Below are 16354 nucleotides of genomic sequence, written 5' to 3'. Positions count from 1 at the left end.
CCTCTGCTGTTTGAGGAGACATGTGGGGCGGAGAAGGCAGGTGTTTGGGTAACATGTGAGGAAGGAATGACTCTTTGGTAAACAAAAGCTGCTTTTTTTTTTAAGATTATTTTTTGGGGCATTCTAGGCCTTTTTACTTTTATAGGACAGCGTAGACATGAAAGGGGAGAGAGACGGGGAATGACACGCAGCAAAGGGCCACGGGTCAGAGTCAAACCCGCGGCCACGGCGTCGAGGAGTGAACCCCTATACATGGGCGCACGCTCCACCAGGTGAGCCACCTAGACGCCCCAAACGCTGCTTTTTTAAAACACTTATAATAATTGTTTTTAATCAATCAATCAATAATATTTCTCTCTTGATGCAGGACAAAATCTGTGGATTGTTCCACAAAAATCAGGATGTCAGGTTATTTCCATCTGGTTCCAGACATTATAATCCCTGCCCACACGTCCAATCTTTGGAAGTGTTGGAACAAGTTTGTAAATTATCTTTTCATATATTTAAAAAAAAACATTAGCCATGACAAAACTACTATACAAACTACGTTCTGTCAATTCCTTTTAGTGCTTGCTTGAAAAGATGAACACATAACGAAGGGGTTGCAGAACATAACAGTTCCCAAATTGTCATATTTCTACAACTGTCATGATAACCGGTAACAAGTTTACACAAATAACCCTAAATGGCAAAGCAACGCCCACAATCATTCAGAATTTATTGAACATCGACACAACACCAGGCTGAATAATGAAGAAAAAAGGCAAATCATAAAGCATTAAGCATGACTCATACTGACACCCAACACCACAACAAAACAGGGTGTTGATGCAAGACGTAGCAGGTCTGTTTGTTGTCACACACTGTTTATTCACGCCACGTCCAAACCGCAGAGCCTCACGGCTGCCAGGTAGTGGGTTGGTAGCAGGAGGTACCCACACGTGTGCGCGCACACATACACACACACACACACACACACACACACACACACACACACACACACACACACACACACACACACACACACACACACACACACACACACACACAGTGCCCAGGTCCATGTGTTCAGTGCCAGAACTGTGTGTTCTGTTGGTGTATCCCTCCTCTACTAACGCTCACTGGCCCAGCCTCTTCGCCACAACACCCTGCCAATAAATACTTTACAGCGATGAAAACAACTGGGCCTCGTCTACTCTCACCTCTATCCAACAAACCCAAACTCCTAAACTCACTTTCTTTGTAATTCTAAAACCTTTATTTTATAAATTTGGAGCTCAGGCAGAGGCAGTGAACATGCAGACGTCCGGGAATCAATTAAGTAACTGTACAGGTGTACAGGTGTTTATTGTTTTATTTGTAATACCATACATAGGCAGTGGTGGAACGTAACTAAGTGCATTTGCTTGTACTTTACTCCACTACATCTTAGAAGCATACACTTCTACATTTGTTTTCACAGTTTACTGGGAGGAGGTCTCGGGGAAGACCCAGGACTAGGTGGAGGTATTAGATCTCCACCCTGGCCTGGGAACGCCTTGGGATACCCAGTTGTACAGTAACTGAGAGTGGGTCTGGGGAAGGTTCCTTTCCAAAGTGGCGTCACCAACGGACGCCGCTCAAATGCCTCTGGGTGCAGTTGAACAGACCTAAAACCAATCAGAGCAGTGAAGGAGATGACGTACGCTGATATCTCAGCCCTTGGCTGAATCCAGTCAGCAAGACCGCAACAAGATCTTTTATAGATATGAATGCAACGTTCAAATCGCTTTAAAACAGACGCATTAGCTGATCTGAACGAGCGATGTTCTGGATGTTCCACGGCGGCAACCATCGTTGTTTTGTACAAAATTTGATTCAACGTCGCCGCGCTATCGTGTAAAGCCCGCCTCAATGGTTGTGATCAGTGCCTCAATTTGGAAAAACTGGAAATGGGCTCTCCAATGTGCCTGAAGTTTGTGAGGGTTTTCCCGGGCTAGGAGCTGCTGCCCCCGCGACCTGACACCAGATAAGCAACTGAAGAAGGATGGATGGAAATTATGATGTTTTATTATAGATTAAGCTTACAGGCAGTAGGCTACATAAAGCAGTTCAAATTAACTTCACCTGCGTACGCAATAAGGCATCACTAATTATAAGGGGAAATTCTGGTTCCCAATGGCAACTTTGAGGAACAAAAGTCCTCTCACTTTTATTAGTTACATTTTATGTTAAAGTATGAATATTACAATTATTGCAGTGTCAGGGTTTCTTAGACAGAATTGTCCCCTTTTCCTAGTTTGTGTCCTTTCCTACGCTGCTGGCAATGGTAGCACACTTGAAAACGAGCGTGCGCGCGCACACACACAAACACACACACACACACATACATCTCAGTTGGTCATCTGGAAGTGATCGCCTCCACCATTACAGCATGCCTTGGCCGACGTTAAGCGTGTTGGTGTTGACAGCCAGCCTTTTGTCCATTACAGCCCTGAGAGAAAAGCTCTGCACAGAAACACATTGATAAAACCTGCACACACACACACACACACACACACACACACACACACACACACACACACACACACACACACACACACACACACACACACACACACACACACAGATACTGAAAGATTTTAGGTGTACAATAAATGTGGGCCACCTAAAGCATTGTTCACACAACCACAAATCATGGCTTGTAAGGAGAAAATGAATGGTTATTTGACCAATGCTGACATTTGACTGGTGATGACTGGTGTTTTGGGGGATCTGGTGACGTTGATCAAACTTAGTCTAATGCCGGGTTCAGACTGCACATCATTTTTGTTTGTTACGATAGTCACTTTGTAAGATTAGGCGATTACAGAGTCTTAAATCATTGCTGTAACTAGGCCGAGAGACATGACAGAATACACGTTGGTCCCCGGCCAATCAAAGCTTAGCGTCTTCCCCGACTTAAAAGGAAAGAAAGGAACAAGAATGTAAACAAACAATAGTGTCCAAAGCAGTGTGAACGATAATATCTGTCTGGTGTTCAGAACAACCTAAAAAAAGGAAAGAAAAAACGACCCAAGGGTCGCACAAAGAGGAGAGTATGAATGTCTTGAGCTGGTTGTAAAACCTACATGTAGCTAGCTAGCAACTTAAGGTAATAGTTCACAAAGCAGACTGTTAAAGCCGATGCTACTGTTTCTATTTCATTGTGATATTGATTCTATGCTCTGCTCTCCTATTAGTCAGGGTCATGTCTTTCCGTTGGGACATCAACACAAACACACAAACACATGAATGCTATCGCTATATTTTCCACCGTGTGTGTGTGTGTGTGTGTGCGTGTGTGTGTGTAGTCTAACTTGTTGTGTTTGCAAACTGCTGCCATCATGGACATCTGCTCTTTGACACACTCTTTCTAAACACCAGAGATGGGAAAAGTACTCACTTTCCGTACTTAAGTAGAAGTACAGATACTTGTGTTAAAAAATACTCTGGTAAAAGTCAAAGTACTGATTAAACTTCTTTACTCAAGTAAAAGTAACAAAGTACAGGCTTGGAAATTTACTTAAAGTATAAAAGTAAAAGTAGCCTTAGAATGACAACAATATTTTTTGCAAAGCTACCTGGAGCACACAAATGTTACTAGAGAGACGCTGAGGAACTTCAGTGGACATGGAGGGTACGTCTTTATATGGCAATGGCTACATTTTAAATGGATGTCTGCCAATAGGCCTAAAACATAACATATATGATTATTATTATGACAGACACTGGGACTCCTGGTTAATAAGATTCTGACTCATTAGCAAGATATGAATTCAGTTGTTATCTGTAAGAATTCACAGATCCAGTTTCTATTTTTAATCTTCCCCCTAACATGTAAATGAATCTACATGTATGTGCGTGTGCTCAAATATGGCTTCTGGAAAGAAAATAAAGGATTAAATATGAATAAACAAACTGACATGAATGAGGAAGTTCCCCAGCACATTGGCCAGGAGTCTTTCTTGATGCCTACTGTTTACATCTCTTTCAGATAAGGTCGAGGATGATGGGAATGTATTGCTGCTTGTCTGCCCTTTTTTCTTCATTTTCAATCATGTTGCCATCCATACTACTATGTGCTAACGTTAGCGCCATCCATACTACTATGTGCTAACGTTAGCGCCATCCATACTACTATGTGCTAACGTTAGCGCCATCCATACTACTATGTGCTAACGTTAGCGCCATCCATACTACCATGTGCTAACGTTAGCGCCATCAAGCCTCAATGATTTACTGTGAATGAATGCTGAATCTGTTGAGTTATCTTAGTCGTGCGTCAAATGCAACGTACAGTAGATGTATTCCCATCCATTTAGATTGAATATGGTATTGATGACATAAACAATAATAACAAAAACTCCAGTAAAATGATGTGAAAGTTGAGGACTAGATTAGGACTGGAAAGCTGATTCTGGTGTCCAACTTGGCCCCAGGTGTATCTGTTAAAACAGACGGAGACAACTTCTCTCTAGCTAAGGTTCCATCCACTTGTCAATTGAATTACAGAATCTGAAGTTTGGTAAAAAAAAAAAAAAAACTCATGCGAATAGAGCTGGTGAAAGTGTTGATGCTTCATGAAGACCAACGTGTAACCCAGCTAACATGTGAAGACCACACCAAAACCACGAGCTAACAGGTGAAGAACACACCAGAACCACTAGCTAACTTACTTTAAATGTGCAAGAACTATAGACCAGTAACAGGCTTAAGTGAACTGACAACATGAGTTATACAACTTACAGTTCTCAAAGACTCACACACACAATCTCAGCTGGTTATCCTCCGGACAGCTTGCCTCTTTTTCTTTTCTCTCACTTTTTTCTCCGTGTGGCGCGCGCACCCGCTCGCGGTGTGTGGCGCGTGTCCGCGCTATTCTCCGATAAGACGACCACTTGTACAAAACTAAAGTAACGAGCCAATTTTGTAAAATGTAAGGAGTAGAAAGTACCGATATTTGTGTTAAAATGTAAGGAGTAGAAGTAAAAAGTCGCCACAAAAATAAGTAGTAAAGTAAAGTAAAAATATCAGAAAAATCTACTTGAGTACAGTAACGAAGTATTTGTAGGCTACTCCGTTACTTCCCATCTCTGCTAAACACACACCAAAACATTGACTTTGTTATATGTTACTGTCCTCATGTCTTTCTCAGAGAGATTGAACAATGTGTGTGTGTGTGTGTATGTGTGTGTGTGTGTGTGTGTGTGTGTGTGTGTGTGTGTACAGCAGAGAACGAGACGGTGAAAAACACAGAGAAGTAGTCTTGTAAGCATGATAGACGACAAATCTTCACATAAAAACACTTCACATTTAAAACTTGCAGAGGAGAGAGAGTGGTTCTGCACATGACCTGTATTTACACACACGCATGCACACACACGCACACACGCACGCACGGGGCCTCTTCCTGCATTATATCACTGCTGTTACTCAATCTGCTGGACTTCTGTGGTATTTGTTATTTTTTAGGATTTTGGGATCGCCCTATCAATCTTTCTCTGCTGCTTTGCTTCTGCAGAAAACAAATTCAGCTTAAGATTCAGATTATGTGAAATTTTGGAATGCAGGACTTTTACCTGTAATGGAGTATAAATGTTAGTCAAATTACTTTCCTACAACTTAAAGTATTATTACTTATTACTTGTATACCTTTAAAACCTTTAAAGAGACCTTTCCATTTAACTAGAAACAGCTCTTAAGTTGCTAGCGCAAAACTCACCAGACTCCATTTAAAAAAGCAATACTTTTAACGTGTATAGAGCCAACATATTTTCACATGTATGTCGGTAAACTATGTGTTTATATAAAACCAAAACTAGAGTTGAGATGGTTGGAAAAGTGGAAAGAAGAACCAAAACAACTTTTCATAGTTTAATTTTGTTTCTGTTGACTTTGAATGAAGTGTATTTTACGATGCTAAAATAACTGCTTATTTCAATGGAGTCTGGTGGGTTTAGCGAACGCAATTTCGCATGATTGTATGTTTAAAAAAAGGATTTTACTCTTCAATAGAAAGATCGACCTCCTCAGAAATTCTTTCCATAACGTTGTCAGACACTAAGAATATCTATCTGAGCCTGTCAATGACAACAACACTTTTGTCAAGGTTAAAAAAATGGTAGTTACCCTATTTTTACTAGTCTATCTGTATTTGTCTGTTGTTTGCTGCAGAGCAAGTAGTTTACAGTGGGGTTTTTTTTCACTCCCACAACGCTATGAGAGCAGTGAGAATGAACCAAAGCAGTCAAGTTGCTGGTCAGACAACTAAACAATGAGCTGAACGTCCCTTTGAGGTCCGGAGCAGAGCTGAGAGGAGCTGCAGATTCAGCGGATAGGTTCATCACTACAAGTTCAAAATACATTTCCAATTAAATCCAAATCACCAACATTTCATAGTTTACTTCCGGTTCTCACAAATTATGCTAACCACTGTCAAGTTCTGAGACTTTTCTTTGCACAAGAAGTGGCAGACTGAAAATTCAAACTGTTCAAATTACATAACTGCCTGCTATTCAGCTGGCAATCTCTCGTCCTTTTGATCTTCCCATCCTTTCTCCAATCGCTTCCTCTTTTCTGTCAGTTGTCCTTAATTTTCCTCCTTCTTCCTCTTTGCTCCTCTAACTCAGGTGCTCTTTTTCGTATGTTCTTTTACCATTAATCCTTCCTCCTGCAAATGTTTTCCTTCCTTCTCTTTGCTCTATAATTCCCAGTCTGAGAGAGAGAACTTTTCACATTCCTGTTCATACTGTACATTTACAAGCTCAGCATGTGTGTGTGTGTGTGTGTGTGTGTGTGTGTGTGTGTGTGTGTGTGTGTGTGTGTGTGTGTGTGTGGTGTCTCAACTCGTTTCACGCCATTTGATAAATCGGTGCTGAGAAAAACATCAAGTTCACAGCAGGACAGCAAGAGACAATGGGAGACAAAACACACACACACACACACACACACACACACACACCACACACACACACACACACACACACACACACACACACACATACACTGCATGACAAGTTGGTCATTGGTTGTTTTTCACAGAGACCTACAACAGTACACTCATTGCAGTTGCCATGGTAACCTGTCTAAACAAAAACTTGTGCAATGGGAGGGGAAACAGAAGACTAAAACTGGTAGCCCTTTGGCTTTAGGAATGCTAGAAAGTGTGTGTGCATGCGTGTGTAATGAACCGGGGCTCTTTGCCAAGACAGGAAGTTGTTTCTGTTACCTGAATCTACAACTCACTTCACTTCTCTGGACAGGACTTTCTCTCGTTTTTGTTCTGGTCACACACACACACACACACACACACACACACACACACACACACACACACACACACACACACACACACACACACACACACACACACACACACACACACACACACACACACACACACACACACACACACACGGTGATCTATTTTACTGACTTTCTGGGAATTAAAAAGACTCTGTCCGATCTACCCTATGGGACTGTGATGAGAGAGAGGAAACATTTCGGACTGTTGGGACAGACGCTCCTCTGCACTTCATTCTGACAGTTTAGGCATTATGTCATTTTCAAACCTTTTCATATTTTGACTGACAAACACCAATTTGCACTACACCTATACTCCTACACTATACTACACTTATAGGCTACTATACATGTTTATAGTCCTACAACCAAGCAGTCCAGAATAGAGCTATAAGACAGGGGTCTTCAACGTTTTCCAGGCCAAGGACCCCCAAACTGATGGCGAGATGCAGCGGGGACCCCCTAATTATATATATTGTATAACATTGTGTTATATCAAACTGGTCCTATAGTGCCATATGTGCATTGATGACTGAAAGACATCTTCTGCCTCCATTTATCTGTTTACTACAGTGTGTTGAATTCATGTCAATGTGTATTTAAAGACATTTCAATTAGTGGAAAAAATTGCAGGGGGGGGGGGGGGAATAAAAAAAAGTCTAATCAACCAAAACTTTCGCGACCCCCATGCAGTACCTCCGCGGACCCCCTAGGGGTCGCGGACCCCCTGTTGAAGACCCCTGCTATAAGGATTTACTAAAAGTTCACAGATATTCAGGTAAATGGGCATCCGCTGCTTTTACGACCAGTACAGGAAGTTGTATCTTTATCCAAACTTGGTAGTGATTTATCGGGCAATATGGAGGAGCAACATGTAAGTGAACGTAGAGGGAAAATATCTTTTCCTGGTTCAGATCTCTTCAGCATGAACAGGGAAATACTGAACATCCACAGCCTCCTTGTTTTAATTGTTTGAACAACAGTGTTTACTTTTCAAATGAGATTTACTTCTGGGGAGCTCTGAATGTTGAATTTAAAAAGGGAACTAGGCAGCTTTTTTAGCTTCATTTACCTTAACTGAACAGCTTCGAGGTCATTGAAATGGTTATATGACTTTTTTTAGGTTGAATGGTGGTCGTCTGGCTCCCCCATCCCCCCCCCCCCCGCCCCCCCCTAGCGCCTGAGAGCGGAAAACCCACGAAGTATAGCGTGATATCACGTCTCGCGATGTAACAAATTTCAACCTCACAGGAACCGGCTAGCTATAAGAACAACGCAGCGATGGAGTTTTTCACACTATCGTTGTGGCTGAGCCGGCAAAAAAGAAGCAGAAAGCTAGGAAAGCATTGTCGGAGGAACAGAGAAAGAGGAAACAGCAGACTGACCGAGCAAGGACTCAGACACAAGTAAAAAAAATCAGACCAGCGTTTTCAGAACGCCAAGAGTTAGCCGGTTCCTGTACGTGTGCAGTGCCGTCAAGCAGTTTGTTACATCACGAGAAAACTGAATAGCGTTCCCTTTAACTAAAAACCTAAATCAGATTATTGGAAAGATAAAAGTATTTTTTCCAGCAGCATGCTGGAGCGATGGCGTGATGCTGGTGCTGCTGACCTGTGAGTCACTGCCTGTAGGAAGAGAGATGTTGGGGGAGGAGGGGGAGAAGAAGAAGGGAATATTTTGACACTGAAAAGTTGTTGAATGAAAGTCCTGAGTGTGCAATAAAACCCAGTGAGATTATAGAACATCTCCTAAAATGAAAGCTTAGATGTCCAAAGTCATCCATTGCCACTGAAGGCACCGTTTTGTCGGGTCAGAACCAGAATGTGTCTGTAAAAAACAAGTTTCTGAAGCGGTTAGATGGTTTTTCTGCCTCCTGCATGTCATGCTCATCCTGCTCGTCAGACGTGTACTGAGAAGTGTTGGAGGAGAAAGGGGAGGAAAGGAAAAGAAGTAAGAAATGAAGAAGGGGAACTTACAGTGGGGCCAACAGGGAGGCATACTGAGTCATGAGGTTGATGTCCAACCGTGGGAACGAGGGAGGACAGAGAAAGAGAGAGGAGGGGAGGGGAATTAGTAAGAAAAAAAGAAGGGAGTCAAAGCCTTTTACTCAATCAACCATTTGATTTTCATAACAGGATTTGGAAGAAGTTTAGAGTGAAACATTCCCTGCATTTTACTAGGAAGGAGGAAACAGATCAGTATATTTCTGTTGCACCAGCTAGAAGTATGTACTTTACGATGTAACTCACTAATTCCACATTAAAAGCAAAAAAAAATCCCTAAAACTAAAACTAGTTTGCCTAAAATTTGGGTAAAATGGGAGAAAAAGCCGCCACAACTTCACTTCAGAGATGTATTATTGCACTTATATAACTTAAAGAGGGATCCGAATCAATGCAGCAGGACCAGAAATATATTCTTTTTCATTCTACACATCCCTGTCAAAACCTGGTGCCTACATTACCCACAGTGCAACTCAATTCAATGCAACTATATTGTGATTTGGGTGATTGAAGCATTGAATAATGCGGATGTTGTCACATGTTTGTGCGGGCAATATTAAAGCAGAAAAGGATCGCACTGCTTTCTGAAACTGAAGCATGTTGCACTTCAGGCCACACCCCAGTTGATGATGTCATAGCAGGTGCGTTGTCTTTCACAGCCGAGGGAGGGAAAAAACACCTGCTGTGATTTCACTGATTTGGTCCAGCAGTGAAATATGCTTATCATTTTAAACCAAAAGGAGCAGCTTTTGAAGCGTGGCCTCAACTGGGATCGTCAGTCCAGAGCAGAGAACAACAAACTTCAGCAAAATGAGCTTTTAAAATCAGTTTTAGGTCAAAGAAAGACTGTGGTTTCCCATAGACTTAAACTGGGAAAAGGCACAAAAAGAAAACACAAAACTTTGGTTCCCACTTACATACTTGGGATACTCCTGCCCTGCGCCGGGGTCAAGGGCAGCCAACAGAAAACAGCAAGAAACAAGGCCAGCCTGAGAACCAGAAAGCTACAGAGGTGTTGCAGAGGACAAACTCCTCAAGTTCAGCCCCTTCTGAGTGACAGCTTCCAGTGGAAACTGACACACAGCTATGCACACTGGTGCTATCAAACCCCAAGAGAGACTTCCTCTGTATCAGTGAAGGAAACCAGCTCCAATCCCTCCGGCGTTTCACCGTGCCGAGGCCCTGGGAGCAGCTCAGGAGATCCGACTCTTGGACAAACTCTAAACTCGGGGTGGAAAAATCCCCTCATCCAAGCCTGGAACATGTGTTTCAGCGCGGCCTTATGCAACTCTGGCCGAGGTTTTTTGTTTTGTTTTTGGCAGGTGGAGGGGGGGAATGTCAGGAGGGAAAGCTCACATCCACGAATGAGGGAAAAGAATGTGATTTTTTTTCACCTCTTGCAAAGGGAACTGTCCACACTGTTTGATTCACAGCTATTGCTTGGCACCAAAGAAGAAGACAAAGTAAGAAAATTAGGATTTTAGAAGGTCCTCTACTGCATATATTTTATGATTTTAATTTTGGAAATTGGGATCTTCTGATCACACTTTAATACAAAAATAGTAAAAAGAAAAAAACAAGCCAACGTGCATTTTAAAGGTATTTTTTGACTTTATTTGTTGGTGTCTGGTGGTGTTTTCTCTTATCTCTTCTATCCTCCTAGTAACAGAATGTTGTTTATTCTTTCACAAATGACAAACATGAATCCTTGCTGCATGTCCCCTTGCGCGTCTATCTGTTCTGTCTAATAAAAATGCATTAAAAAACCCAAAAATAATCTTTAAAAAATAAACGTGTGGTGAAACCTTCAGAACTGCTTCTCACTATCAGAGGGGAAAGATATCAGTCCCTCAAGGATTTCGCGACGACGCAATCACAACAATTGACGCAAATTCAACCAATCACCGTGGATTCAGTGCGACTCGCAAATCTGACCAATCACCAGAGTTTCCCAGCAACTTCAACCAATCACAGCAGTCCCACGTGCCAGACTTTGCGTCAGAATGTGACTCCGAGAGTCACTGATTAAGCGGGAGGGAGGACGGGTTGACGTACGTTGCCTAATTCATTTCCTTGTTTCTGATGAGACGTGCGTGACTCGAACATTTCACATTTACCATCAAATCGTACAGACCGTCCGCCAACCTGTAAACTGAGGACAGCTACGCTACGTTATTGCAATGATAAGTTAAAGTCCAATAAGTCCTTCCAAACGGAAGAAAGACCCAAATCTTTATACCTTGGTATTCTTCTAGTGAAAGTTAGATCAATGTTTTTCATCTTGGCCGAGATAGTAGAAGGCGAGAGAGAGAGAGAGAGAGAGAGAGAGAGAGAGAGAGAGAGGATGATGATGAGACCATGGATGGCTTTATTGATTGTTTAGCCTTGTGCTTCTTCCCACATGTTAGTGATACATTTAGAACCCACACAGAATTTAGAAAGGAGAGAGAAGAAGGGTAAGGATGTTTGCATCTCATACATGAACACATCCACATAAATACACACACACACACACACACACACACACAACACACACACACACACACACACACACACACACACACACACACACACACACACACACACACACACACACACACACACACACACACACACCACACACACACGGGTGAGTTCCTCCCGGTAAAGTAAACTAAAAAACGAGCTACATTTGTTTTATCTTTCTTCCGCTCCTCAATCCAGCTCTACATCTGGTCTGTGTTTGGAGGGACTTTCTCTCCTATCAGACTGTATACACACACACACACACACACACTCTCACACACTCACACACACACACACACACACACACACACACACACACACACAACACACATCGCTGAAGGCCTCATAAACTTTTGTTCACAGTCGGCTCAACCTTGTTCATTCGCTCACTCTAAAACTGCAACGCAAACAAAGGAGACATTTGCCTGCTATAAGTTTTCTTGCTAAGTTTGCAGAGTTAAAACAGGTTGGCAGCCATGGTGAAAATCTCCCATCATGCATCTGGGCTGCATCACCTGAACTGGTGTCAGGTGGAGGAGGATGTGTCCCAACTCAGCTACAGAATATGTGCTCATACTTTTTGATAAAAGCACCCAGGTAAGTGTGGAATTAAAGGACAAGTCCACTCTAAAACAAGACAGAGAGATGGAAAGAAGCATCACTGGAATTGATATACTATTGAATAGTGTTGACTTGTATTGTCTTTTCAGCTGATATAATGTATCACAGGACCATTTTAGACTCTTGATTGTTCGGGTGAGATCTTTCCAGGCTCCTTGAAACAACGACTCTACTGTTGACCGCGCTGTGACCTGCGCACAGACAGCCACACGTCTGAAACCAAACGACCAGCCTCCACCAAGCATCCATTCAGACTGGCTGTCAGAGAGACCACAAGCTTCTGATGGAGCGGAGGTTTCTGGATAAGACCCTTAAAAACTCTGAGATGGACGACTAAAAAAACGCAGCAGAAACGCCTCATGTGAAGAGAAAGTATACAATAACACCTCAAATTCTACTACTCTAGGCCTGTGCTCTGACATCTGAATTTAATTCTAAATACTTAATTTGTCCCACAACAGGCAGTTAGGTTTGAATACAAACAAAATATGAAAATAGCTCATTCATATGCGTCAAAGCAGTCACAAAATATGATCAAGTTGACGAGTGTAAATCATGAAAATCTGTAAGTTTAAAATGACAATACATGACTACACAGTCTCTAAAAACCAAAAGTTATGTCTTACCCCAAAATCAGCATGGATGGATTACTGAACGGGACCTACTGGGCACAGGCCCAGGGGCCCATGGGTCAGGGGACCTGACTCATAAAATGTCACAAAATGATCACTGAGCGATGCTAAATGACCACAGACATACAAAAAATGATAAAATGAATGAAAATATACACATAAGGACTACAAACAACCCAACATGACAACAAAGCGACCCAAAAAAACAACAGGCACACAGAAGAACTGCAAAGAAAAAAATGCAAAACAGCCACAAAAAGATGCTAAATGACTAAAAACAGATGCAAGACTTTTACAGATGCAAAATGACTACAAGTACACGCAAAACAAGCCCAAAATGACTAAGGGATGCAAAATTAACTGTCCCTAAAAATTTGTATCAGCAGAAAGTTTTCAAACTTGAGATCTTAGAATAGAATAGAATAGAATGCCTTTATTGTCATTATACACAAGTACACGGTACTTGTGCAACGAGATTAAAGCAATCCCTTTGCAGTGTTGACACAAAAAAATATAAGAATATAACAGTATAAAATATAACAGTATAAAATATCAAAAATATAAAGTCAAAGATATAAAGTGTAGTGACTGTCAAGTATACATATATAAATCAGCTTGAATAAGCATAGGTAAGTGTTAACACTCAATAAATAATATTGCACAGTGATGGAATGAAATGATTAAGTACTAATATTAAGTAAATAAATATTGCACAGTAATGGAAAGGTTAATGTATTAAATATTGCACTGTATGAAATGAACATCACTTCTCCTGACATCACATAAAAACACTACTAATACTACTAATTTGCGAGTTTTGGTGAAATTACTTTGTTACAAAATGTACTACTCCTCCCTTATTAAAAAAAAAAAAATCAGGACACTATGAATTTTGCTTGTTCAATTCAAATGTTTTACAGCCGGACACCAAATATTTGTCTTATATTATGTCTTGAACTGAGATTTAAAGCAAGCACAGAGAAACCTTTCCTCTTCAGCAGATTGGTGTGAAAACAGACTTCTAGTGTCAACCCCTGCACAAACATCATTCAAACTTAAAAATCCAAATGAATTAACAAAAAGCAAAATACATTTTTCAGCAGAGGAGGGATGGAAGGGGGGGGGGGATTTGATGTGAGCATCATCTTGAATCCGGACTCAGATGCTTTGACCTGCAACAATTTTCTCTAACTCTAAAAACGGTGTGATAATGTCAACAGGTCAGAGAAGGAGGTGACAGTGGGGGACAAAGTGACAGGTAGACGGACAGGACTCCAAAATATCTCTGCTTCCACATTCCACTCTCTACACCCACAACGTGCTGCCTTCAGGAGCATCTTGTTAACCTGCACATCCATGAACCACAGCCACAGAAAGCAACTGCCACAACATGTTAACTCATCAGAAAAAGACTTTGCTAATCCTTCCTGTCCCCGAAAAAAAAGTCTGAAACTCCAAAACAGAAACCTCACGAATACCTTATTCTTGGCCCACATAACTTATTGACATGCGCACATGCTCTGCAAACCCTTGAACGCCACGCATTGATATTTAATTCACGTTTTTTATATAAAATTCCCAACTTTTTTTCAGCAGAATTTAATCAGTGGTCCGGTTCCTTTTTTTTTTTTTTTAAAGCGTCAATGAGTAAAGTCCTAATAATGCCTGCAGTAACTGAACGCAGGACACATCTCCGCCAGCTGACAATAACAAAACCCTCCAATAATAAACCTCTCACTTACACCCACCCTGAATAAATCTCACCATGGACCGTGCGCAGTGACCGCTCGCTGCGTGCAGCCATGGTGACTCATGAACAAAACTCTCAAAAAACAAAACCAGTCATTTCTCCAGAGAAACAGGAATGTCAGGCTGATAGTAGAAAGTTTGACACTCCACTGACTTTGACTCCGCCGGACCAAACAAGCTGCTTTAACTGTCCTCCTGCAGCTGCACCATGTGTAAAGTGACTCCAGGTGTGTGTGTGTGTGTGTGTGTGTGTGTGTGTGTGTGTGTGTGTGTGTGTGTGTGTGTGTGTGTGTGTGTGTGTGTGTGTGTGTGTGTGTGTGTGTGTGTGTGTGTGTGTGTGCGTGTGCGTATTTTTTTATTTCCTCTTACTTCTCGGCGGAGGCTTGCTGAGCAGCTCGGCGACGTGCCTCTGCAGCCGGACCACTCTGCCCTCCAGCGCGCCGGACCGCTGGCACACGGACACCAGCTCTCCCTCCAGGTCCTCCAGGATGCTCACCGAGTGCCGGGACAGATCCGAGAGCTGCCGGAGCACCGAGCACAAGGTGAAGCCGCACACGTCCGCCAAGTCCCCGAATATCTCCGCTTGGTGCCGCGGACGCGCCTCCTGCAGCCTCCGGCCGTCGGGCTTGCACACATCTTTCGGAAGTATGGTCCGTTTGCAAAAAGGCATGATTACTCCCCCGAAAAAAAATACACCAAACTCCGCAGATCAAGTTATATTCCTGTGGTCCTTCTCCCTCCGGTTGGCGCACAGACGCATGCTACGGGTCCTCCGGGAGGAAAAACTCCGCCGCGGTTGGAGAGGCTTGGAGCGAGTGGCGCGTCGTGCGCCTTCATAGTTTTTGACTGCGAGTGAGCTTTCTCTTTTCTTTTTTTTACACTGTGGAGAGGAGAGACTCAGCTGCTGGGAAAATTGGTATCAAATCAGCCAGAGTGTAACACACAACACATCCGGATTAACCTTTCAAAATCAAAGCCCGGATAGGTTAATTTTTGTTGAATCCAAACAATCGCCAAAATGGATTTGAGGATTAGTTTTGTTAATCAATTTACCTTCATTGTAAACAGTATATTTCCATATAGAGAGTTTAAAAGGCTATAGCAAAAGATCATGAAACTTTAATTACATTAACCTACCCTATAACAACAAATACTAGCCTTTTCAATTTCCTTGTGGGAGTCATCCCAAAAGGATTTATAAAGGGAAGTCTAAGTCTAATGAAAAAAAAAGATTGGATTTAGGCTACTTTTCTCTAATAGATATAGATATCTTTTTTTCTAAATGTAAAGATCTATATTAAATGTATTTATGCAGATGTCCTGATATTGCACTTCTGGAAACATCTTTATACAGCCTTTTCTTGCATCATTCATTTAGAAGCAATTGCATCATTTTTAAACACTACTGAATCATTTTAATATAAATGTTATGAGTTATGTTGTTGCTCAGAGCAACTTAATTTTTTTCTCTATTCACGCTTTTATTTCGAAGCTAAATAACTCTGCATCAGATCTTATTCT

At 41.9% G+C, this 16354-nt stretch overlaps 1 protein-coding gene and 1 long non-coding RNA gene across 2 annotated transcripts in view; one reads left to right on the top strand and one right to left on the bottom strand.

The window, feature by feature from the left end:
• Positions 1-15689, bottom strand: part of nhsl2 (NHS-like 2) — a 135957-nt gene extending 120268 nt beyond the window's left edge. The window contains exon 1 of the mRNA XM_032499380.1: positions 15203-15689. Coding sequence (XP_032355271.1) covers positions 15203-15503 — 301 coding nt within the window. The 5' untranslated portion in view covers positions 15504-15689. The remainder of the gene's footprint in view (positions 1-15202) is intronic.
• LOC116669543 (uncharacterized) lies at positions 1555-6279 on the top strand. The gene is made up of 3 exons (XR_004326797.1): positions 1555-1681; positions 2070-2072; positions 6269-6279. It is a non-coding gene; the product is annotated as an uncharacterized LOC116669543 (long non-coding RNA).
• Positions 15690-16354: the final 665 nt, after the last annotated feature.

This window comes from Etheostoma spectabile, chromosome 19, assembly GCF_008692095.1.
Source record: "Etheostoma spectabile isolate EspeVRDwgs_2016 chromosome 19, UIUC_Espe_1.0, whole genome shotgun sequence".
NCBI lineage: Eukaryota > Metazoa > Chordata > Actinopteri > Perciformes > Percidae > Etheostoma > Etheostoma spectabile.
Note: the sequence above shows the minus strand (reverse complement) of the source record. Positions and strands in the feature narration are given on the sequence as shown.